Here is a 26,935-nt window from a genome sequence, read left to right as displayed (position 1 = left end):
AGTTACATGCATGTCGAGCAGTACACATAGTGAAGTGTTCCAGCATGTGGTATCAGTGCGCTACCATGTTTTGCATGACTATAAAAACTTCATTGCTGGATGCCTGATCTTTTTCACCCTGACTGAACGTGCGAGCTCACAGAGTGCATTTCAGATCGGCAAGTGCTTATTGTTATTTCATTTAACCAGAGTAGCGCAAAAACGTCTTCGTTACATCACATACATGCAACAGCAGATGAGAAATCACAACATTAACAGAGAAAACTAAACATCATGAATGGGAATGTTTTTTGCATCAGCCTTAAAGGTTTAATGTAGGAGAATTCTGCAAGTGGCCCTCAGTGGTGCAGTGGTGCTTCAGGTCCAAAATGTATTTCTGTTGGGTATATCATTTTTAAGCCCTTCACATTGTTTCCTCAGGAGTGGAGTGGGGCTGTTTGGGGATCGCCTTTATCGCGACACCCACGATAGGCCAAAAACTTTATCATGAGACAATGTCTTATCAGTATGCTCTTTTATAACAGTGCACCTCCTACGTTTAGCTTTATGATGGCTGCTGAAATTTGCTAGGATTTTTTATTTATTTATATTATTTAATTATTTAAAAACATTTTTCTCCAAATTTAGAGATCTGATGCAATTTAAAGCATGTGATGATTTTGGCATGAGGATTACACAATACTGGATATTCATTAGTCTCATAGATCCAACTGAAGAAGCAGTCCTCACACACCAAGCATGTCTTGGCTGATTAAGTATGTTTATAATGTAAATCTGATTTCTTGATGAACTACTGATTCAATCCTGAAATGATACAATTTCTCTAGTAATTAAAGCTGATACCTGATAGATAATTTCCCCAAAGACACACTCACTGACACTGCAGAGATTTGCAGCCTGTTGAACTAAACCTCACTCTACACACACTCTCAGCACTACTCACACACTGCATGCACTGTGTGTGTGTGTGTGTGTGTGTGTGTGTGTGTGTGTGTGTGTGTGTGTGTGTGTGTGTCACTGCCTTGGTGCTAAATGGAGCTTAGTTTTCCATTCATATCCATTAGAAGTGCTAAACCGTGTCATAAAAAGTGAAGCATTATGCTGACAGTTTGAGTGATAATGAAAGATGGACCTGTGTGTGTTTGTGTGCGTGTGTATTTGTGTGTGCGGGTCTTTAAGTTTAAAATATTGAGTGTAAGACAGATGTGGACCCTTCTTCAGTTTTAAGTACTACTTTTTCATATCTGGATTACTGTAATGCATTATTCACAAGGTTACCTAAAACCACTATAGACAGACTGCTCATTCACAATGCTGCTGCCAGAATATTAATACATGCAGAGAGCAGATCTTGTTTTAGCATTATTATAATGTTTTATTTAGAAATGAGATTAGGATTTTATTGGGTTTTTTTTATCTTCAGTGGAGTACAACGTTCATGTGCTTTTTTACTCAATAAACTCAGAATATAGCACAAAAAGAAGAAGCCTTCTGTTATCTGCTATAAGACTGGAAACTATTTACCTATTAATATCTGTCGGGCATCTAGCATTACCATTGTATGGCTGCTTTTGTATTTTTGGAATCCATTTTGCTGGTTCACTGGTGTCATCCTACAAACCCAGGGAGCACAAGGCCAATTACACTCTCTTAGACTCCCAGCAACAGACAGCTGTAGCATTGCCGGGGATTGAACTCATGACCACACACAGATAGATCCAATGCTTAGACAGCTGCAACACCTTCTTACAAATTTGTTTTCCTGATTTCTTTAGTCATTGTTGTTTTTATTAAATAGACCTGTTATTTTTTTCCTACTGTTTGCTGTTCACTCTTTTACGAACATTACTTTTCTGTGCTTCGTCAAGCCCTTTGATCTGCATTTCGGAGGTGCTGGCAAATAAATGCAAACACAGCTGCCTTGATAAAACCTAAAACGGTTACAATATGTAGCCTACAGTATGTGCTATTAAATGCAACATTCTCAGTTACACTGAACAGTTGGTAAACCAAGGCAATTAATTACATTAATTTTTCTTATTCTTTGCCTTTTGACACCATCATTTGAGAATATTTTTGTCATTTCAAAAACTGAGGCTACAGTATCGGCATGCTAACAGGGACATTTTGCTGTATTCTGCGTATCGAGTGGGATTTTGTGTTTTCAAGTGATAATCAAACCTGTAATGGAGAACTTTTTGGGTGTTGTATTCTCTCTTCATACTCAGGGTGAATAGAAATGATCAAACTCTAGCCTAATGTACCTCATAGAAAACAGTGAAGAGTTACACATGACCAACAATTTCACTGTAGAGTTGCTGCTGTTCAAACTATCCAACTATTTAAGTAAGCTTGAGATTCAGACACTGAGTTGTAGGTCTTCATAACCTGCCAAGTTTTTTGATGGCCAAAATTTCAGTGCATCCATGCTGCTATATGAAAATGCATTACATGAAAGCTGAGAAGTTGCACAGGATTAGGTAGGTCATTGTATACATTTATCTACAAGCAAACTGGTTTCATAGGACTGAAGAAAACGATTACAGACCTTTGAATATATGTGTATGAGTTATGATGTATGTTTGAATGCATGAACAGAATTTTGGGTTGTGTCTGTGTGTGTGGTCCTGCTGTTTGGTTTAGTAATGACAGTTACACTGAGGCCTCTTCATAGGAAAGCCATTAATAACAGTGTCAGACAGGCTCCTATTGAGACACAGTCTCAAACAAACAAACTAAACTGAAACTCAGCATGCTCACAAATTCTGACACAGTGTCCTTGTCAAAAAATACCCCCATCCTCCCCCTCCTCACCCTAACAATCCAAGGTGTATGTATGTGTCTGTCTGTGTTTGTGTGTCTGCATGTGTTCTTACTCTGGTGATGGCGGCACCGGATGCAAGTTTACGCCGTGGTTTCTTCTTCCTCACCTCATCCTCTTCATCATATAGATACTGCAATATAAACACATACACCATTACATGCTGATTACACACACACTCCTGCTTACAAGGTTACACCTGACACACACAGGCTTTGTTCAAAATAGCCTATTATATACGGCTTGCATACTGATTGTGACCAAAAGTAATATGGAGGTGTGGCCTGTAAAACTCAGATATTCGAGTATTTGATCAATATGTTGGTATTTACTTTTTAATTAGTAATTAAAAGATTCATCGTTTGTTAACACTTTAGACTTTAACAGGATTACAGAACACTGGAGTGGATTCCTTTCACTAGAGACAGGCTTATATACTCCTGACCAGGCACATCTTTTTACCTAAATATACCCATACACTTAACAGCTTAACTCTTACCAAACACCAGTGCTTTAACAAGCAGCTTTTTAGATATGTAGAACAGCGCTGGTAGTTTAGAATGAAGACTATGATTAATGTACATAGTGCTTATACATCAGTATGTCTCAATAAGCTTCCGCACCATCATTAAAACACTTCCCAACTGCATATTTCATTATAACGAGAATATAATTAGTCCTATTTAACTGGATTTGGTGCAGCACAATGATTTTATACAAATCATTGGATTCAAAGTTTTAATAGCATGTTCATCATTGTTGTCGTTTCCTATATCATGACATATTATGTATCAGAAAACATCCTGAACTATTGTAATGTTACATTTTTGCACATTGCCCATCTCTTAGGAAAATGCACTGTTTTTAGTTTTGTTTGCGGTAATCGCCACAAATAAGCAATTAAAGCAGAGAATATTAAGCTCATGTACTTTAATGTGTAGTCACATTTTCATTCATATTGTGCACAAATGGCAGCTGCGCATTTCTATATATTTCTGAATAACCACACACTCTTGTGTAACCTCACTTATTTCTGTTTCACTCTCAGTGATTTTGTTTTGGAACCAGGCCTGCAGCCACTGATATTGGCAGTCTAGTCACACCTCTACCCTGTGGTACAACACAGCCTCAGTCACATACTGGATGCTACAATGTATACTACTGATGAAGAGCAGCATGCCGAGTATAGTATATACACCGCTGCAGTATGCAGTATACAGTACACAGTATACTATTTCAAACACAGCCACAGCTTGCAAATCTGCACACGTTTCTCTTCCCTCCCTTTTCCTGTTCCTCTAACTGTTTCCTCCTGTTCTCCCTTATCACCTCTCTGACAGCTTCAATCTCTCTTTACTCTCCTCTCTCTCTCTCTCTCTCTCTTGCCCACACGCAAACACACACACACCAACCAACCTGTCCATGAACAGGGTCATCACTCCCCTCTTGCTCTGACGAGTAGCTCTCTTCCTCCTCCTCAGAGTAGTTATCTATGTCTGGAGACCGATCTGGAAAAAAATGTAAGAAAAACAAGACAAGCAAGAAAGAAAGCAAGTAGAAAAACACAAGATCAATTCAAATAGACAGAAAGCACAGATTAACACAAAAAATAGATAGACAGGATGGACTGCAATTTGTTTTTCTATCAGTCTACCTATCCTATCAATTGTCCATATGTATAAAGTGTTGACGTAAGGACTCTGGTCACACTCCCCTGAAAGTTAACAAAAATCAATGTGATCACTCTTCCAGTTCTTTCATTTGGCATCTCTCTCACTCACCGTTCATCTTGGCTTTAGGCCCCTCATGGTCGATTGGCTGGCTGGAGAGAGAATACACTCTGACCTCAGCCACCGGCACTGAGGCATCCTTCAGCTGACTGTGTAACCCCAAAACCTGAGCACCTTCTGTAGGGTGCTGCATCACCTAGACAGAGAGACAGAGACACAGAGAGAGAGAGACACTCAAAACAGCCATGTGTTGTTGGATGCACTGTGATAGTTTTCCATTTTTTTTACATAATTTGAAAATACCTTTCCAAGCCCAAAACTGTTTGGAAATATGTCTGGTTCCATTGACTTACATTAAAGGTACATTAGTTACCATTTTGGAGATACAAGGTTTGGTTCAGACAACACACACACATATATATATATTCGTGTGAAGACTTCATGAGTGTAGTAGTGCTCAAAAGAAATGGCCCAAAAATAAATCTGAAAGAAGTCCACTGATTACTTTTTCCTTCTCCTGTAAAGTGCACGGCAACTTACAACTGAATGATGTTCTAGATGTAGGTGATTTCAGCATTAGGAGTCTTGCCCGTGGACTCTTACTGGAATAGCTTTGTGTGCTTGCTTGGGCAGGACATCAAAACCACAGTCTACTGTGTGGATGGCAGTGATTTTAGCCACTATGTTACATGTTTGCACCCTCTGTTTATAACAGCATGTCTCTAAACGGCCTTATGACTGCAGCAAGATCATCAGAGAGAGAGCGAACTTATTCCACCTCAGCCATGTTGATGAGGCCCAAGGCGAGGGTCTTGTAGCCCAGGATGGTTCTGTTCTTGTAGCGCTTCCTCCTCTGCAGCATGATCTGGAGCTTGTTAGCATCACGCTTGAGGAAGTGAGGGTACTGCCAGAGAGTGAGAGAATGAGAGAGAGAGAGAAACAGGGGGAGGGAGAGGTGTCAGCCCACTTCAAACAGGCTGTTTACTGCAAAACGGATTTATACTGTAAATGAGAAGAGCACTAATACTGGAGAACAGAAGTAGCAGCAAGAATATACGACCTTGTTTTGTACTCTCTCCAGGGCAATATCACATCCTTTAATGTAACGTGCAATTAAAATGTCTTATGATGATAAAGGTTAAGCTGTGTAATCCAATCATTCCTCTTTAACATAAGAAGAGACTTTTCCAGTGGAAATCATAATTTACCATGGGCATGAACATACACACATCTGTACTGATCCAGTATTGATCTTATATCAGATAGTCACTCAGCTATATTTGATAGCAATGAGAAGCAAAAAAAAAAAAAAAAAAAAAAAAAAAAAAAACCTATACACACTAAATACAGACACAAACGACTGCACACAGAAATTTAATCCTGTAAAGGATTAGAACAGTAAATCAAATTGACCTAATTTTCCTTTTACCTCAGATGTAGCTGATCAGTGAAGACATGATGTTATGAGTCTAACGTTATTAAAACTAGAACTCAAACAGCTCAAAGCCTTTCTGGAAAAATACTGCATCTAGATGTTTGAGGCAATAAGGTCGCACAGATTTTGGCTAAATATCATTTAGTTCATATTATGACTTATGACTACCACAGCTCATTTCAAACACCACCAGGTCTCTTATTCATAAAGTTGTATATTTAGCACCATATTCATAACAATTACTCTCAAAAATCATGATTCTAGATCAGCACTCCAACTCCTGCAGCAGTTGTAAATACAGACCCTGTGTCTGGCTGTCCACAGTTTTGTTCATGTATACAGATCATGATAAGACACACTGTGTGTTTAATGAAGATCTGGATTGGATTAGAGTTAGTAAGAAAAAAGTTTGGGTGATGTACTTTCAGAAAGTATTCAGGCTATTTTGGGAACTACTGATTTCTAGCATTAGTAATGCTAGCCTTGCTGCTCCTGTTCTAAATTAAAGAAGCAAAATTTGAGCTCAGTACATGTCTTGGCCGCTTGCCTACATCTGAGGTTAGTAGAAAATTGAGTACATTTTTTGCCAAACCAGGAATAATCCATAAATAATCTTTGATCCATGAGTTTCTTGGCAACCATTGCTTATTGTTGAAGTACACTGCTTAGCGCAAGAGTGTGAGCAATTTATTGTAATTTGCTGTTATTACTATTAATTATAAATTAAATTATTTAACATTTGTGTAGTTTATCATACTGTAGTATGCAATAATTTTATAAAATCAATATATTATTATAATACAATAAGATATAAGATTTATCGTGTAATATCACTTATTGCACTGTAATAGACATGTAATGAGTAAGTATTTTAAAGTCTTTGTTGCTCGTCTTCTACAAACGTACAATTCAAAATTACTGCTTTCAGTAAAAAAAAATGTTTATTGCAATTATTAGTAATGACGTATTTTATCACATTTGGTGCCACTTTTTAAAAGTAATGTCATTATTGTACATTGATATTTTAAAATATAATAGGTGTTAAAGTGTAATAGCAATATTATATTTGTGTGGTAATACATGTAATAAGGCCTGTGGTTACCTGTAAGGAAAAAGTAAGCTGCAGGTCAGTCTCTGTCAATCCAGCTGAAGACAACAAGATCTCATTTGAGCGCAGAATTCTTTTTGATCCCTGATGGAAAAAAAAGAAGTAAAGAGTCAGTGAATGAGTTGGAGAGAAAGAGAAAGACAGGGAGGAAGGGAGAGGAAGATAGAGCAGATGGTGAATATTTTTGCAACTTTCACACTTCTGGTAACAGATCTTCAGCAAGGGCTCCATTATTAACACTTCATTCACAGAGGATAGAGGGAGGAGGTGAAAAATACAGAGAGAGGAATAAAGAGAGAAAGCGAGAGAGAGAAAGAGAGAGAGGGAGGGGAATAGAGAGGGGGGGCACAAAGACAAAAGAGAAAAAAAGAAAAAGAGAAAAAAAAACAATAAATAAAGAATGAAAGGCTAAGAAACAAGAGAGAGAGAAGGGGGGAGCACAAAGACAAAAGAGAACAAATATAGAAAAAGAGAAAACCAATTAATAAAGAATGAAAGACAAAGAAACACAAAGAGGCAAGGAGAAAGTGCGAAAGCGGCAATTAAAGAAAGAAAGAAAGAAAGATAGGAAGATAGAAAGAAAGATAAAGCTGAATAAAGTAAAGAAGTGGGTAGCTGCTCTTGATCTGGACACTTTATTTGGAATCTTTCATTGATCATTATGAGACCTTTGACACAAAGTGAATCAGAGGTGAAGAGATGATAAAATGAATGAAAGATGTAATGAAAGAGATGAGGATGAGTTAAAAACCAGAAATGTGTCACTGGTACCTGCAGCTTGACTGCGATGACCACAGAGGTCAAATCTTTATCCAACTCCTTCAACATGACCAGCTTCTTCAGAGTCAGGTTAAAGAGCCTGTCAGAAACAGAGAGGCAATAGTTAAAACATTAAAATGAAAAACATTTTACAAAACATTGTAATTTTAATTTCATTCTCCATTACAAACTACAGGTGGCTTATCTGAATACCTAATTAAGGATCAGCAAAATGTTTCCCTGGTTACAGTTCCCTTATTTTAAATAGCACAGTATTATCCTGTGGGGTGGTAGAGTGTTTCAGTAGAGCCAGCTTCTTTTAGATGGTTATCTTAAGTGAAACGCTTCAATTAAATACAGCTCATTTTAAAACTTAGTTGGGTTTATGGAATAAACTGTAGTAGTTTTTGTTGCTGTGTCTTTAGGTATATGTATATGTAAAATATATGTAAAACACTCTTTGTAACTTCAGCATGAGTGGGTGGGGCTGAACTGCTATAGGTACAAACAATTCAGTTTTATTAGATGGCATAATTAGTAGAATGTCCATTCTCCACCATGCACTGTCAGAGATTTGCACTGTAATATCGCAGTGTCACGATGCACTCTTACACTCCTATAAAGCAGGGACGGATCATGGTCTATCTTCACGCATTTATACTTGTAGTTCAGTTCCTTTGGCTCAGACCAAAACAGAAAATGATAAACGCTGCATTTTGGTTGTGGTTTGCTTAGCATTCTCTCTAATATCTTTCACACCAAACCAAAAGATGAAAAAAAATCATGCAAATAAAAGGTCTCAACTTTTTTTGTTTTCTGTGAGAAAATAAGTTAACACATCCTCTACAGCAGGGGTGGCAAACTGCTGTCCTAGAGGACTGGTGTCCAGCACAGTTTGCTGATTTTCTTTCTCTTAACAGATTTACTAAACTTAGCTGAATTCAATCAGATGAATTAGCTGAATTCAATCAGATGTGTCTGAATAGGAAAATCACCAAATTGTCCTGGAATCTGGCCTCCAGTACTGTAGTTCCTCACCCCTGTTATACTTCGTTTTAATATACATTTACAGCATTTGGCAGATGCTCTTATCCAGGGTGACTTACAAGAAGATTCTACAACTCCTACATCTTTAAATCTACGACAACTCCACTAATGAACAGAAACTGCATTAAAATGTGCAGAAAAATGGCATATTTAAGTTTGTTCACTGAAGAGGTTGTATTACTTATTTTACTCAGAAAATCAACTAACAAACTGCCCCCATGGGGTGCCCAAACGTTTGCACAGCTGTATGTGTGTAAGTTGTTAAGAAAGGAAAATTTACACAAGTTCACAAATAAACACATATACTCTACACACACAGTACTGCTGCTTTGTTCAGAGCAAAAGTGCACTGTGTGTGTGTGTGTGTGTGTGTGTGTGTGTGTGTGTGTGTGTGTGTGTGTGTCTTTTTGGACAGAAAGAGAAGGTCACCATGCTGAATTATTAAATGTCTGGCAGGGCTCTGAGATAGCTCCTGAAATAGTGCTGTTCAATCAGAGGAGAGAGACAGAAACAACGATCAATTACAATCACACACACACACACACACACACACACACACACACACACACACACACACACACACACACACACACACCTCTCATTAGTTCTTCTACTTCTGATTGCCATAAACACATGTGCTCTCTCCATGTTTTTCTCTCCCTTTCCAATTGTGCCTCTCTCTATCCTTCTCTCTCTCTCTGTCCCTTCTCTCCTGCACTCTCTCTTTCTCACCCCTCTTCATTTCTCTCTCTCGTTCCATCTGCATTTCTTGCTTTATTTCTTTATCTCTTTATCTTTGGCCCTCTTTCTTTCTCAATCTGTCCCCACCCCACTCTTGATTTTCTCCATCGCCATTTCTCTTTCTCTCTCTTTCTCTGTCCCTCCCTCTTTCTTTGTCCATCTCTTTCGCTCTCTTTCTTGCCTCCTCTGTCTGTGTCTCTCTCTTTTCTTGCTCTGTCTTCCTCTGTCTCTTGGACTCTCTTGCTCTCTCCAGTGGTCTCTCTCTTGGTCTCACAGTGTCTGTGTCAGAGAGATGTCTGATAAGTCTGTCTAAGAAAGAAAAACTAAAGCGAGCGAGCGTGTGTAACAAGCTTCATAAAACTCTTTGAAGGTGGGTGGTCTGTGGTGGTCAGTGACAGGATGAGCTGAGTCTGCAGATGCAGCAGCAGTGCAAGCATGAATCTGCACTATGTACAGATTTACATACCCTATAAACATCCTAGAATGTGTGCCTGATGGTAGTAAAAGTAGCACAGGGACATTTATGAGAACTAAACACACAAAGAGCATAGATACCTTTTCTGGTGGGATTCTAATCTGATCATAGGTTGACATTAATTAGCATTGGATAGGAGTGGACAAAGCTGAATTATGAATATGACAGTCCTTAATGTGGATTCGTATTGTTTTATTGTCTTTCATTCTTATTAGAATATAACAACACTTATTAGATATAACAACACTTTTTAACCAAACCAGCTGTGTGACTGGAACTATGGCCTTGTTTACATTTGGCATCAACATACATTGTGGGTCACTCAGTCATTAGTGGACAGTGTTAAGTACAGGTATGAACAGGGTTCAATGCGATACATTGTGATCAAAACATTCAAACCACCTTTGGAGGTGGTCAGGGACGCATATGACGATATATTAGTGTGAACACTAACGTGTCTTGACGCGTCCTCAACAGGGGCGAAGGGAGGCATGAGAGACACATGGAAATGGCAGGTGTAAACATTAACAAGTCTGGCTGTCTACTTATGATCAGATCACTCGAGATGGATGTTATTACCAAGTGTGAACAGGGTCTAAATGTTGTATAACTGCTTGTCACTTTAAATGATGTTCCAGAGCTTAATTAGTCATACAAAAAAATCATAAGTTGCAACCTAATTCCTATACATCAGTTCCCGGGGGCCACACAGGTCGCATCTGCTCTGCTCTGAGTATATAGGTTTGGGGTTAAACCATGCGTAACAAACACACACATTTACACACATCCAGCCATGCAAACATACAGCGTAAATATTGAAGAGTGATGCTCAACTAATGTCTCAAACGTATTTCAACATCTAGCTGTGAAAAAAGAGGCCAAAGCAGAAATCTGCCCCGTTTAACACAACAACAGAACTCAATGACACATTGCTTATACCAGGATAGTGCTATAAACTATTGGGCATCAGGTCTAACTGGGTAACAGCTTATTTGAAGACTACCAATATATGGACTTCATAACACATGTATACCCACTGAAAAACTTTATATTAAAAAAAAGAATAAATAAATAAATAAAGTTAAAAAGCAAGACTTGAATTTAATAGCAGCGTATAGGAAGGCAAAAGACATGGTTTATGATGTAAATTAAACTGAAGTTAACGTTTGTTCCATTAATAAGACTGAGGCCTAGTTAAGAACACCATATTCTGTATGCACTGAATTTTCACATAGTGTTCTTACAAGCTCCTTTACTTGAGAATGTGGCTTCATAACAGTGTTATAAATGGTACAAATGCCCATCACTTTCGTTTAACAGCACTTATGTCGGCAGCCGTCAGATTAAGAGTTTAAAAAAGCTTTAACAGTATTGACAGATACATGCTAAATCAACCAGACTGTTCTAAAATAATGGCTACTCATACATTAAAATTAAATAAACTGTATGCTTCTTGTGGAAAAATGTGCTTTCTGTCTGGTTAACGTTCACAATACTGTATAATGATTTAGAACAGAGAAGCGTTACTCAGGGAGCATGTGTTTGTAATCTCAATTATCATCCGATACTGTGAAATACTTGGAAAATACTGTAATATTGGGTTTTATCACTTTGATCCAGGATTATGTACAACACTGCTCCATCCATGAGAAAAGCAGACAAAGGAAGTGGTCGAGAGGCATCAAAACAATGTGGCCTTTACAGAGAAGCATTTGATTAATAATCTATGAGGCTGAGTGGGCTGGTGACACCACATAGCCCGTCCTAAATCCACTATATTGCTGGACTCATCAGAAGGACAGCCCTGAACCACAATCTCAGTCATTAGCAAAAACATGGCCACTGTTCGATACTATACAGCTACACCGAGGAAGCTACAGTAATGTATGTGTACAGTTCTAATAGAGTAGACATTCAAAGCAAGACTATTAAAGGTAATAGGTAATCCTTTTCAAACCCATCCTCACAGCCCACTATTAATTGTATTCATCATCCAATATCTGCTGTGGCTAATCAATACTTCATTATGTTAAATCAGGTGTGCTGGGGATGGATTTAAACAAAACAATACGTTGGCTGTGGGCAGGGGTTGAAGAGATATCTGGAACCAAACCTGTGTCCTATAAACTCACATTATGCCAACCACTATTTTGAAAACAAGAAATTCTGGTTACCTTTTACGGTATTTAAATTTATTACAACACCTACGCATAATTCAGAATCATGAAAGCTCCTGAATAGTTATTTTCTAATAAACAGCTCCATGTTAAAAAGCAAACCATGACAAGATGTTTGAATTTTAAATTTCATGCTTTTTTATTCTGCACATGTACTCAGTATGTGATCCAGTGTCTGCATAAGCAGGTTCAACATAAGCAAACTATTCTTTCAAAGGCAACTCAATTCTCAGTTTAGCTATTAAGCAAACACACACTGTCCAGTAGAGATGCCACTGGTCTAATAACAATGATTATTATCAGGCTTACATTACAAATCACTGGAGTAGTAAATAAATTATTCTGATCCAGTGCTACAACGAATTACTGCTGTTAGAACAAAACCTCGTACCTCCAAAAAAAGGTATGTTTACAGACAAAAAAAAATGCTAACTTTTGCTGGAAGTAATTGGAGATTTTTTTTCCAAGTAATGAACAATTATTATTGGTCTGTTCATCATGAAATGTTGACACAACAAAGAGCAACTGCCTTTTTCAAACTAGGTCAAAAATGAAAAGTGACAAATTGAGGTAAGAATTTTTTTCCCTGAAAGCAGCTAAATATTCCCTGAAATACCAACTCACTCACACTGTGTGTTAGAGTGTTTGAGTAGTTCTGCATGATACATTTAGATGCTCATCTTAAGTAGAGTGCTTCAATTAAAATGGCTCATTTTAAAGCTTAGTAGCTTTTAAAAGAAAAAAACAACCCTTTGAATATTTAAGCTCTAAACACATTCAGGAAGAAGCTTGATGATGTGTTCTGTTAGTACGAGTGATTTGTCCACGAAAAATTGTACACTCTAAATAAGCAGCATTTTTTTGTGGTTTGTACTCTCCAACACCCTAAAGTCCACGGAACTTAATCTATAGCCACAACCCAATCTATGACAGATTAGTGAGGAATTTTCTCTCTATGACGTCCAACACATGCTTATACCTTCAATTGTAGAAAATGTAAAGAAGAAATCTGTATCAGTATCAGAAAAGAAAAAGTGGCATTATGCCATCTCTACTCTCTATTCTCTGATGGTAACAGTGTAACTTCAGCAGTCTGAAGTTAAAGTCATTATTCCATGTCAAGTCATAACCCACCCCAGGCCTGCCATCCTGCCCCAGAGACTCAGGTCACACGCTGGGTCCATAAACTACTGCAGCCCCAGGCTCGGGCAGAGCCGGTGGGGTTTGTGATTTGGGAGTGATGGCAGTTTGAGCTTCAGGCCTGAGTCACACTAGACTTGGCTCATAAATCAAAAGTGTGTGAGTGTGTGTGAGTGTGAGAGAGAGAGAAAGAAAGAAAAAAAGAGAGAAAGATAGAGAGCGATAGAGACAGCAAAAGAAAGAGAGAGAGCGAATAGAGGAAACTGGTTGTTTTGATTGTTCCTAACCGTCTTTAAAATGCAGGGGAGATGAAAGCAGAGCCTTTTTGGTGGGGAAACTGATTAGTTTATCAATAAATCAATCAAGAGCTCATTCAGAAGAAGGCTGACCGACGTCAGAGCAGATGAAACGTGTAAAAATGATCTATGAAGTTGAAGTGAAAACGGACCTGAACAAGAGCCACACTATATGCAAGTTGTGTCACACCAATCTAAAATATTTTGGTAACAGGACAAACATGAGAAACCATAATACATGCTTCCACACGGAGGAGAAAGAAAAACGCCTGGTTGCAGTTGCTGCCAATCAGAAGACCATCGTGCAAGTGATGTCAAAGCTTCCACTCAACTCAGAAAGGGAGATGAGAATTTCAAACTCTATCACAACTTTCATTGCCATAGATTTGCGTCCATACCCCGTCGTTGAGAACAGTGTCCCGTGTCAAAGACATTTAGTGACACAGCGATCCCCACATCTACAATAAGACCAAAACCGAAGAAAACAGCTGGGATAGTAGTAATATGTGATGCATAGACATGCATTGCCACACAATCTTGTAATGTATGGTTATTTAAAATGTTAGTGATTGAGAATATGCTGAAGTCTGTGTTAAGTTACTACAAGCATGCAGCTACAAGCACACTTTCCCAACTGGTTCTTTGCAATGTTGGAATATATGCTGGCAAATGTAACCCTCCAGTTGACTTGCCACATCGCTTCTATTTGTTTTATTAACCAGTTAAAATCTAAATAGTATTACATAGTAAATACTGTGTAGTACTATTACTTATTATGTACTAGTGTTATTTAGTAATATCACATACTAAGGCTCATTATTGAGTAAGTATAAGGACTTCAATGCAAACTGGCAGAGCTTTTTTTTTAGATTACAGGAGTGTAAAACTTTAGGCCATTTAAGGGGTTAATTAAAATATAGGAATTCATTCTGGAGCATAACACTTCCAAGTCATCAGACAGTGAGAAAAAAGAAATCCTGTACAGAAAAAAATATATATAAATATGTACACACACACACACACACACACACACACACACACACACACACACACACACACACACACACACGATACAACTGTATTCTCATCTGATACTCCAGCGATTATCTCTGTAAATCCACTTATCAGAAGGAGGGGATGTTGAATGTGTGTTTTAGTTCCATTCACCTACTTATTCTGGCCACTCACACATGCATGCACTACCGTGGGCACATTTGACCTTGTCAAGATAAACATACGGCCCATTTCCAGCCACATTCATTCTCTCTCACACGCACAAGAGCCCCTGGCCCCACTGGCGTCCATTATGCGGTTGACGGTGATTGACCTTGAGAGATACCGAGAGGTTACTGCATCACTTCAGTACCTTTCACTCTAATCCCTCCAGCTCTCCACCCCTTACTCCATCACCCCCTCTTTTATCTGTCTTTCCATTCACTCCTCCTTAACATCCTTCATCCTTTGCTCAGGCCATCACCCAGTTCTCGTATTTTCACTAAGAACTACATATTGTATGATACCACTGAACAACAAGCAAACATAATATCTGCGACAAAAGGTGCTCAGCCTAGTCTACAGGAATTCAGAGCCCATAAGTTTCTTAATCATAATGAACCGTTTCTCTTGATAGACGCCTGCAATATGTTGCCATTTAAATTAATTAACATTCATGTTGCTCTTTCTTCTTTGAGTCAGGGCACAGGTCTAGTTAATAACATGCCATCACACACTGTGAGTGAGCTCTCTCTCAGGAGAGATCGTGACAGGACTGAACCGTGTTCATTCTTGCTTTCTCTCCGATGTCCAATCCAGCCTTTTCAGGTGATGTTGGCCCGATACTATACAACTACACACACACACACTCAATAAAATTCACACACACAGTGTGCTTTTAAAGTCTGTGGGGAAAAGCCAAACAGCCTTTCTCCTTTTGATCCTGGAGCTTGACCTGAGTCCAAAGCAGACAATTCATCAGCTTTGATCCGAGAGAGAGAGACAGAGACAGAGACAGAGACAGAGAGAGAGAGAGAGAGAGAGAGAGAGAGAGAGAGAGCGAGAGAGAGAGAGAGCGAGAGAGAGAGAGGGTTTAAAACCCTGAATCCTCTCCCATTTCTCTGTATGTAGATTTCATTGACTGAATCAGGATATGTCTCCTGCTCTAATCCTCATCTGGACCGTTATAAACATAAAACACTGAACTCAACTGAATACTGTACTCAGACCAGTTACTGGCACTCAGCCATTACCCCACACTATATTATAACACAGCTCACAGAGATTCCACAAACACAGGATTGTGTATAAGCCTCTCAGGAAATGAGCATCAAACAAAAAACAAACACGCACATGCATGCATATATACACATACATACAACCGCATTTTCAAAACCAGTTGGGATGCTGCGCAAAAAAGACATCACTTAGATTGTAGCATGTGCTTCTCCAAAATAAGTATCTAACCCTCACCATTAATGGGGTCTTTTGAACTTTGCCTTGGTAACAACTTGGATCACACTATACACATTTAAAGAAGTACCATTAAAACTATGAATTCAAATCATTTTTATTCAACATTTCACATCCTGTGCTGCACTATATCCTATTAAACAGGACTATGTTCTTATTTTATTCAGGGATATGCTCACAAATACAAACAGTGACATATAATGATGTAATTTATTACAATAACAATAAATATCGTCATATTACCCCAACCTACTATTAGTCATCATTTTTCCTCAAGTGAATTTTGTCCAAAATATTGTGAACCCAGTGTCTCAGTTTATCGTTACACCCCTAACCCCTACAATATTCCATTAAAGTCTGAAGTCCAGAAGCAGCGTGAAAATGCGCATGCGTATTTGTGAAAGAGCTGAAAAAAGACAACAGGGAAATAGAGCTGTCACAAGCTGGAAGAGAAAGAGGATGACTGTACTGATCATCTGTCTCTTCCTTTCTCTTCACTTGCACACACACACACACACACACACACACAGTTCAGTGCAACACAAAGTGTGTAGAGCAGTCAATTATTCCTACAGCCTTACACGGCCTCGCTCATTCTCTTAGATCCAAAACTGAAAAAAGAGAAAGAGAACAACAAAAAGCTCCATCTAAAAAGAACCATCACTACCCAGAGTTCAGCTGTAACAGTTCAACTGTACTGTGCTTTGGCAACACTGCATTTAATGCAGTCATCCCCCCAAAGCTCTCTTAAACTGAACTGAAACAAATAATTTATATTTACATAGTTGTTTTATTATAGTTTATACTAGCATTATTCGAAAAGTCTTCATAGATGAAGACAAATGTTCTGGACAAGTACAGGCCCAAATCTGTACTGCACACATAACTGTTCCACTTAATGAAACGAATTTCAGCTCTGCAGCGCATTCAGAATAAACGTCTCCTCTCTGCTTCTTCGTGACTATGCTCACATTACAAACTTTACTGCTCAATCTTTGCTCAGATCTTTTTGCCATGATGACGTGCTTGTGCAGTGAAAAGCACACGCAGTATGATCTGATCATTCGTATTAAGGTATACAGCCACGGATCTGATATGTATCCACATATGAAAGTGGGTTAAGATCCAATTTGAGAAGATCTGATTAGTGGGTTCCCATCAGATCCATGTCACATTATGGCCAAGGATTAGTGCCACTGCAATCTAATAACGTGAACAAAGGCTGTGTTCACACTATAAGACTGCAGTAACACAAATCCAGTTTATGCAGTTCTGTGTGAATCTATTTTCAAAATCCAGTTCAGGGACATGTGGCCTTAATGACAGTCAGAATCCTGTGCACATACATATAATAATCCAGTATCCAGTATAAATATAATTGGCATATCTTGAACGCAGTTCTTAATTTTGACTTCAAAAAAATTATTTTACTGACTTTCCTTGTCCTAATGTGAAGAGTAGAAAGCGGTTTTAGCACAACACTTTCAGAATAGCTGCCTGATATAGCATATTAAAGCACTAATCCCTGGCCTTCACACCACACTATTCCACACAGCTAAATATGGACTTAACAGTTGTGCTTATACCACTGATTCACATTCCCACAGATTAGTGTGTGCGTGCGCAAGTCTGTCCAACGAGAAGCGATGAGTCATACACCTGTGCAATCTGTTTAACGTCTAGACCTGAAACACACCGAACACATCCAATCAGCCGTATAACAGCAGACCTAGGACTTACACTGATTGGACCCCATGTGCGTTAACCAATTTCTTTTTAGGACAGACATAATTTAAATCAAATCAAAGCATAATAAAATCAAAATATAATAGAAAAAATAATGAACAGTTGCTGAATTCTATGAATATAAGTTAAGTGAAATACATGATTACATAATGCATATTTGTATCTACAACCAGTTTGGTGCAGTGTTATGTAGCAGCGTAAAGTGTAGTTAACCATGTCTAATACTGCGTTTTTATTGGTATTTGGGTTTTGATGTATATGAACAGGTATGCCTGGGTTTAAAATACAGTGTTCTGCACCTAAACTTCAGGAAAAATAAACATCCAGTTTCCACTGCTGTGATGGTAAAAACTGAACTGATGATCATCGTGGTTTGTTAATAACAATGGAATACCTTAAGGCAAAAAATCTGATTTGTGCTACTTCAAGGTGGTAATGTGAACAAAGCTTTTGTCTGGGTTAGGCTAGAAACACATAACACAACAGAACACAACAGAACATAACCTTGCACAAAACAGCATTTGCAGAGCTTGAAGCAATTATAGTAGTTTAGCATTTTCGTAGTGTTAGGGTTCGGTTATCTTATTAAACTTCAGAAAAAAACGAAATATTGTGAAACATAGTGTATTATGATGTTATTTGTGCCAGGTTGTCCATCCCTACTCCTGACTGTTTGAGATTAAAATGCTGCTGATACACACTTGGACACAGTGAAGTAGACAGACAGACAGACAGACTATGGAAGGACCACCTCACTGCAACCAAACACATACACACAGAGGAGGTTCATTAGTATGCATGCTTGCCTGACTATTCCCAGACAGCTGTCTGCTCCCTCAGGTGCGTGCGTGTGTGTATAAAAGTCTTTATTGATCTGCTTATCTCTCCATCTCTAATTAACCACTCTGTCCATCTCACAGCCACTGCTAAACCAATATGCACACACACACACGCACACACGCACACACGCACACGCGCCCAGATCAAATTGAGTAATTCAGATTGCCTAAGACTTTTGCCTAAGACCCTTTAAATCTGCAGCACTTACACATCCAAACAGACCAAACCCTTCACCACAGAAGCTGCAGAAAACCTCTACATTTCTGATTTTCAATTCAAGCCCTTCTACTTCACTTCCTGGATGGCGGGGACCTGATTTGATACAATCATTCCTGCTGTGCACTGTTTACTGGTTTCCATGTTTGTCTGATTCTGCTGAGTAAATTTCACATTCTGAAATATTTGCCAGAATAATGCTCTCACATTCCAGTGCTCTTGCTTTCCTCAGCAAACTACCTGGCAAAAACAACTAACAGCATCCTAGTCTATGTAAAGATGTTTACCTGCCAAGTAATCGTGATTTTGTGTGCATTAGTTTCACCATTTCTGAAGCTCTCCTTGAGGAAGACCATCTAATACCATCTAATACCTAGTTTACGTAACCAAGCCTTAATTAAATTAAAAGGGGTGTGCTACTAATGGAATTTAACAAATCATTGTAATGACTGGACATAACTACAGTTTTGTTACATTTACTACCCAGATAACAACAAATTTCATGGCTTTTGCTAAATAAAAACCTGCTGGTGCACCATGATGTAATAAGAACTCAGATGTTTCCAATACAAGCAATACATTTTAATCAAAGAAAAACTTTTCATAATGCAAAGTAATGAATGTCAGAATGGTGCTTAAAAATACTCAACAGGAGAGACACTTTGACAGCAATCACTAAAGGTCAGTTCATTTAGGATATCTACTAATTTATCTTCCCACAACATACAGCTCACCCATAACATTCAGGCAATGCAAAGAGATGCATGCAAATCTACTTTTGTTAATCTATGTAGCCTTTCATATTGGGAAACAAGCAGCAGCAGATGTAGCCAAAAGAGACAGACTTGTATTTTTTTGTATGAAAAACGTGTGTGAAGAATATAGGGCTTCTGCGAGTCTCTAAGCGTGATGATGGCCAAGCAAGCTTTTGAACTGCACCGAGTGCACTCAAACGCTAGTTTCAAAGACTGGTTCCTTCCACTCTGTACACATGCAAACTGATTTGCTGCCAAATTTCACTCTCACTGATATTAACAATGCAACCTGTTTATGGAGCAGCTCATCACAAACCTGTATCAGCAGTATGTGTGAAGGAAACATTTAGTTTGCAATTACTGATAGAGTGTGTATCACAATCTTACTCATGGACTCATAATGAGAACCTTCTGAAAAAGTTCTCAGCAGCAGAAAGACAGAAAGACGGATAAACAGACAGAAAGATCATTAACACAAAAGTGGCTCCGGCTGTATTCCCATACAAAGAGCAAACTGATTGAGAGATATATGAGAAAATGACAGAACAATTTGCTTTTTTATGAGCTGTTATTTCTGGTTCTTCAGATTGATGGAGAACATGTTTGTGGCATGCACCCGCACCCTTGGCCCGGACACCCAGCGGCAACGAACCTTGGCGAGGATGTCAGGGAGAGAGCCGTGAATGTGGAGGGGGTGGAGCGCAAAGCCTGAGCTCCCCTGATGGACGCGAGTGATGGCAGGAGGAAAAGGAGGATGACTGTGCCGGCAACGAGCAAGTCCCGAGCTCCGCTCCAGCTGAGTTGCCAGCTGGGGATAGTAACGAGGAGGTGGAGTGGCAAGCTCTCATTCCCTCTCGGCTCAGGTGCGCCTTTTAAAAAGAGCTGAGAGGGAACAGAGCAAGAGAGAGTGGGACAAGCAGCAGCACCAAGAGACTGAGTGAAGAGCTGAAAAGCTTGAGTGAAGGACTGAAAAGTCTAGCTTAAGCCACTGAAAAGTGTCCAGCATAGTGTAGGTTTTGGCTTATTTACTTTGTTTATTTGGTGTGAGAATAAAACATTGCTTCTGCAACCCTGAATCCTGCCTCCAGCGTCCTCCTTGAACCCGGGGTAGCACACGCCGTGCTTCAGTGGTGCGGAAACCCAGGAGAAGGACGCCAACACACCGAGGGAGTCTCCACGGCAGAAGAAGAGGCCATCAAGATTCCTGGGTCCACCTGCCCCTGGCCGGCTGGCGGGAGTCTTCCAGGATGCTGAAAGTCACTAGAAGCAGCTTGAGGAGCAGTAGGTGGCAACCCGTCAGATGGTCAGGAACCTGCTGGTGGAGCAGCAACCTTTAGTTTGTGTGGGGGCCCTCTCACCACCCCTCAAGCCTCCAGTCCCAGCTCCAAGGACGGCTCAGACCGAGTTCCCAGCCTAAGTTGGGTGTACGTGGCATGTGCCCGCCCCCGGATGATGACAGCCGCGAGCGTGAGAGAACACCCAGCGGCGATGAACCTCAGCAAGGACACCACGGAGAGAGTTGCGAGTGTGGAGGGGGTGGAGCGCAAAGCCCGAGCTCCCTCAACAGACGCGAGTGACAGAAGACGGCGACGGTGCCGGCAACGAGCAAGTCCCAAGCTCCGTCCGAGCTGCCAGCTGGGGGCGGTAATGAGGAGGCGGAGCAGAGAGCTCTTGTTCTCTCTCGGCTTGGGTGATCAGCTGACGTTGATCCGGCTGGCAGCATGAGCGCCTTTTAAAAAGAGCTGAGAGGGAACAGAGCAAGAGAGAGGGACAAGCAGCAGCACTAAAAGACTGAGTGAAGAGCTGAAAAGCTCCAGTGAAAAGGGGACTGAAAAGTCTAGCTTAAGCCACTGAAAAGTGGCCAGCATAGTGTAGGTTTTGGCTTATTTACTTTGTTTATTTGGTGTAAGAATAAAAAGATGGTTGCTGCAACCCTGAATCTTGCTTGAATCCTAAAAGGATGTTGAAAAGCACTGGAAGCAGCATCGGATTGCCAAGCATGAAGCATGATTTGTCACCCCAGAGAACACATCTCCACTGCTCTAGAGTCCAGTGGTGGCACTTTACACCACTGCTTTCAACACTTTACATTGTGCTTGGTGATGTAAGGCTTAGATGCAGCTGCTCGGTCTTTCAAATTCATTCCATGAAGGTGTCTACGCTGTTCTTCTCTCTCTGTGTTCTTGAACTAATCTGGCCACATGAAGTTTGGAGGTCTGTAGCGACTGACCACAGAAAGTCGGTGACCTCTTTGCACTATGTGCCTCAGCATCCACTGACCACGCTTCCACTTAGTGGCTGAGTTGCTGTCGTTCCCAATCACTTCCACTTTGTTATAATACCACTGACTGCTGACTCTGGAACATTTAGTAGCAAGGAAATTTCACAACTGGAATTACCATGCTGGAATTCACTGAGCTCCTGAGTGCAACCCATTCTTTCACAAATTTTTATAGAAGCGGTCTGCATGCCTAGGTGCTTGGTTTTATACACCTGTGGCGATGGAAGTGATTGGTACACCTAAAATCAATGATTTGGATGGGTGACTCAATACTTCTGGCAATATAGTGTATAAAAAAAAAAATGTATGTATATACACAGATCAGGCATGACATTATGAATTTACATCTAATGTAAGTCAATGGAACCAGACATTTTTCCAAGTAACTTTGGGTCATTTCTGTTGGTCCATTCATCATGAAATTTACATAAAATAAATAGGACAAATTATGTCAAAAACCGAAAAATGACAAACATGGAGATATGAGGTTTTGTTCTGACAGCAATAGTTAATATCCACACTGTAAAATATACCACAACTGACACGGTCATACGTTTTATGCATACTGACAACTGGGTTGCTGCGCTGTTAGAATGAATAAAACACATGTTTAAAATAAGAAAACACTTCATGTCCTCACAAAGGAGGAATAAATGATCTTTTTGAAACAAACACCTCTTCATAGCCACAAGGCCTCAGAGGCATAATCACATTTAAGGAAAATAGAAGGTGGTGTTATGGAAGATTAAGCACGTAACGAATCCATCACTCATCCTGCCACTTCCTCTTCCTGTATGATGGTGACATTTTCTCCATCACATCGGCTAATGGACAGATTGTGCTAGCTAATTAACTGTGCTAGCTAATTAATTTTGTTCAGACTTAAAGTAAAACTTCATCATAGACACAATGTGTGCTTCTTAAATCTATTTTGGTTAGATCAACTTTAATACAATAATAAAAAGGAAAAAGTCCCCTTCATGATTTACTTAAGCCTATACATACATCAGTTTTCAGAACTCTAAAAATTTTAAATACTGCTGTATTTTTGAGGTTTTTATTTTGACCTCCCTTCCTCTCTGCAAGAGTGAGGCCCTTTTTCCTGTCCATGTTCACGTTTGTTTTGGTGTCACAAAGCTGCAAAAGGTCACAAAACTCAGGGCAAGAGTTATTTGAGCATTTACATATCCAAATCTGTCTGTCAGTTCAGTACCAGCCTGGACCTTATATTTTAAAGCTTAGGTCGACTGAGGCCTGAAACAACATTTACATTATTGTGGCAAATATGCATTGTATGCTGTCATATACAGCTCTCTAGCTCTCCATGCAACAGACTGCCAAGAGGAAACACATCAAGCACACACTTTTGACTGGTTATTTTATAATGCAAGAATACCTTCAATCCAGATTTGTTGTTTTTTCATACTCCACAGCAACATGATGCCAAAAACAGCCTACTGTCATCATCTATAGGTTTGAAAATCAGTGCAGTGTCAAAGTTCAATAAATGTGAACTTTTTCCATTGAGTTCTGCAGCTGTGCACCGCTTGGTGGCAACCAATTGTATTAAAAGTGAACTGGCAAAACCAGCCAGATCATGACTTAAGGCACGTTTACACTGTGCAATAACAGTCACGACAATGCGGTCACAGACAAAAATCAAATTGTGAACCAATTCCTTGACCGTGGACAGACAGATGATAAATTAGGGTAAAAACTGCATTGCTCACAAGTTTGAGAATTTTAACTTATGTTATTAGTCTGTTTCAGCCCTCAGTTCACATACAGAGTGACCAGTGGTGAAATAGCTGAGCTAGCTACTGCATAGTGGAAAGAAAACGCAGCCTTTTGACCTCAGGTTTACTTTGAAGAATAAGCATTTCATGGAGCCCTTTCCCCCAGTTTAGAACAGCTCCAGCCTCTCCCTCTGAGCCATTTAGTATGTGTTCATTTCAGACAAAGCATAAGCACTAAAACAAGGTTTGTTTGTTTTTTTGCCGTCATGGCTCTATTTTTCGGCAGAAAAAGAAAGCGCACTAATATTGTCATCGTTTTCTTGCATCATGAATCTATAAAATCTTTATAATCTGATAGAGTACATGATAATGTAAAACATAACTGAATTCACACAGTCAGAGGTGGAGTTGGGCCATGGTTTTATTTGCAGCATCTCAGGTCATATAGCATGCATTTAATCTTTATATCCCAGAGAGCAAAGCAAGCTGCTGTTAGATGAGCAGTCTATAGGCTTTCTACCAGACAGCAGCAGTGCTGTATGATTAGTCTGTCCATTTTCAATCACACCGCAGAACCATGAAAGTAGGTGGGCGTCTCTGTAGGTTATGTGGCACTTACACAATGCTATGGTTAACAAGCAACAGTAATAACAATAAATGAGCTTCAAGCTCTGATTTTTCTTTTATTCTGCATTTGGTTACATGTAAAAGGCAGTGATTGTTTTTTTTCCTTGTCAATATGTGATGAGTGTGAATGTGTGATGACTGCATTCGACCAAACATTGTTCTGCAGTGTTTCTAGCTCCATCTATAAGTTCTGGCTCAGTGCTCAGCTCTCCAGTAAAGAGGGGAACCAAATTTGTAATTTTGTAACTGTGCCATATTACACTGCCTGATAGAAAGAACCCATTAGTTAGGCTACATCAAACCACTGATGAGTGCGTCAAGGAATTCCTGAGGAGCAGCAACAGTCTTTCAGTCTCAGCGTACAGAATTACAGGCTGTGTTTTCCAAAAAGCCTGATGAGGTTTTTTTTGTTGCCCATGCCAGCAGGTCCAGGATCAGACTTAAATCCCATCAGCCCTGAGCTCATCCATTCCTAATCACAGACTCAAACCATCAGCATTTACCCTTTAAACTGAGCCTGAATCAGTAAACCTACACAGCAGAGTGAAGGTGACATTCACAGTCAGATTAACAGAGAGATGCTGAATTTCAGCCAATATGCATCTGTATGTGTGTGCAATGAATTGAATAAAAATGTATTGTCCAGTCAGGGCACAGTACCTATAATATTTTTATAAATACACAGCTGTATGTACAAGTTTGGGTGATCAAATGCTGTATTGTTGATCTAAGTGAAAGTAAGTTAACACATCCTCTACTAAGAACACATTTCTGCACATTTTAATGCACAATTACTGTTTATTTGCTGAAACAGCTCAGGAAAAAAAAAACAAAGCATAAAATGTGACCTATGCAAAAAAGTTACAGCACATTGTTTTATTTTTTCTTCAAAACATTAAACTGAGCAAATAAATAGAAACTGTGCACCAAAATTTGCAGAGAATGCTATTTAATGCCCATTACTAATATCCAAGTTTATTCCCTGTAAAGAATGCACTTATTTTCACTTAGAAAATCAACAAAAGCAATGAAGCGTCTCAGTAATTTATAAAATAAAATAACACCACTGTGATAAACAGGCCTCTAGCAGTTTCCAGTGTATAGATTATACATTTGAGTTTACATTTTTACTAAGCACCAGTAGATTTCCCATTTATAACCATCTGTGTCGGCTCTTTAGGTATTTTTGCATAGATCAATAAGATCCATGTTCTGTCTGTGCCTGTGAGGTTCTTTCATGGTGGAAACGGAGTTCTTGGCTTCTTCTGATAAGGAGAATCAGCCGTCCACACGTCAGTGCGAGACTCTTCATTTTAAACTCGGAGAGAGACAGAGCCTCTGACAGTCAGAAAGAAAAGCTCTCTCTCTCTCATCCCCTCATTGTCTTCCACTCTTTCACTCACCCATTCTCTTCCCCTCTCTGCCACGCTCATTTTCCCTCTTTCGCCCCCTCACTCTCTCTCCATTTCCTCTCCCCTTCTCATCTTCTCTCATTTCTCCTCTTCCTCAATTTCTCTCACTCTTTGCTCGTTGCTTTCCCTCTTTCTCATTTTTCCTCTTTTCCTCATTCTTTTCTTCTCATTCCATCTCTCTTTCATTGTCACCATTTCTCTCATTTTCCCTTATTCTTTCACCATCTTTTCTGTCTCACTCCTCCTCCTCTTATTCCATCTTCTTCTCTTTCATTCTCCATCTTTCACCGTCTCCTAATCTCTCATTCCCTCTTAGTCTTTCACCATCTCCTTTTGTCTAATTCCTCTGCCTGCCTCATTCCCTCTCCTTTTCTCATCTTCCCTTCCTCATTCTCTCTCTTATTCTCTCAACCTCTGTGCTACATTCTTGCTTTCTGGCTCTGTCTCCCCCTCTCCCCCCATTCTTTCACTGTCTCCTTTTGTCTCATTTTATTCTTTCACCATCTTTTCTGTCTCACTCCTCCTCCTCTTATTCCATCTTCTCTTTCATTCTCTGTCTTTCACTGTCTCCTAATCTCTCATTCCCTCTGTCTTCGTCTTTTACCATCTCCTTTTCTGTCTAATTCCTCTGCCTGCCTCATTCCCTCTTTTCTCATTTTCCCTACCTCATTCTCTCATTCTCTCACCCTCTGTGCCACATTCTTTCTTGCTTTCTGGCTCTCTTTCTGTCTCTGTCTCCCCCTCTCTCTTCCCCTCTCTCCCTCCTTCTCCCTCTCAATCTTCCGCTCTCATCACAGTTAATAGAACTGCCTCCCCTCCATCCAATTTCATCAAGTCCATCTCCTCCCTCATCAAATCTTTTTTTCTCCCTCTCTCTCCCACTATTGCTGGCTCGCTTGCTAACTCCCTTATTCTCTCTCTTTTTTTTTTTTAAACCTCAGATGCAGTCTCCCTCTCTCCCTCTCTCAACCCCCCCACGCATGCCGGTCCTGTTTGGCGACAGCAGAGAAAAAATGAGTGTCCTCTATTTCCTGCTCCATCGTTCATATTTATGCATGCATGCTCAACACGCAGTACACAGATAGAAAGAAAGAGAGGGGTGCTTGTGTGTGTGTGTGTGTGTGTGT

At 39.6% G+C, this 26,935-nt stretch overlaps 1 protein-coding gene across 2 annotated transcripts in view; it reads right to left on the bottom strand.

Moving 5' to 3' along the window:
* Window positions 1-26,935, bottom strand: part of LOC108440271 (phosphofurin acidic cluster sorting protein 1-like) — a 75,557-nt gene that overhangs the window by 25,011 nt on the left and 23,611 nt on the right. For both annotated transcript variants that reach the window (XM_017719062.2, XM_017719061.2), the window contains exons 2-7: window positions 7,866-7,953; window positions 7,089-7,178; window positions 5,330-5,455; window positions 4,603-4,747; window positions 4,238-4,329; window positions 2,877-2,954 (exon numbers count right to left, since the gene is read on the bottom strand). In XM_017719062.2, coding sequence (XP_017574551.1) covers window positions 2,877-2,954; window positions 4,238-4,329; window positions 4,603-4,747; window positions 5,330-5,455; window positions 7,089-7,178; window positions 7,866-7,953 — 619 coding nt within the window. The remainder of the gene's footprint in view (window positions 1-2,876; window positions 2,955-4,237; window positions 4,330-4,602; window positions 4,748-5,329; window positions 5,456-7,088; window positions 7,179-7,865; window positions 7,954-26,935) is intronic.

Source organism: Pygocentrus nattereri, chromosome 2 (assembly GCF_015220715.1).
Source record: "Pygocentrus nattereri isolate fPygNat1 chromosome 2, fPygNat1.pri, whole genome shotgun sequence".
Classification (NCBI taxonomy): Eukaryota; Metazoa; Chordata; class Actinopteri; order Characiformes; family Serrasalmidae; genus Pygocentrus; species Pygocentrus nattereri.
The sequence above is the reverse complement of the archived record's forward strand: the minus strand, read 5'-3'. Positions and strand labels throughout refer to the sequence as shown.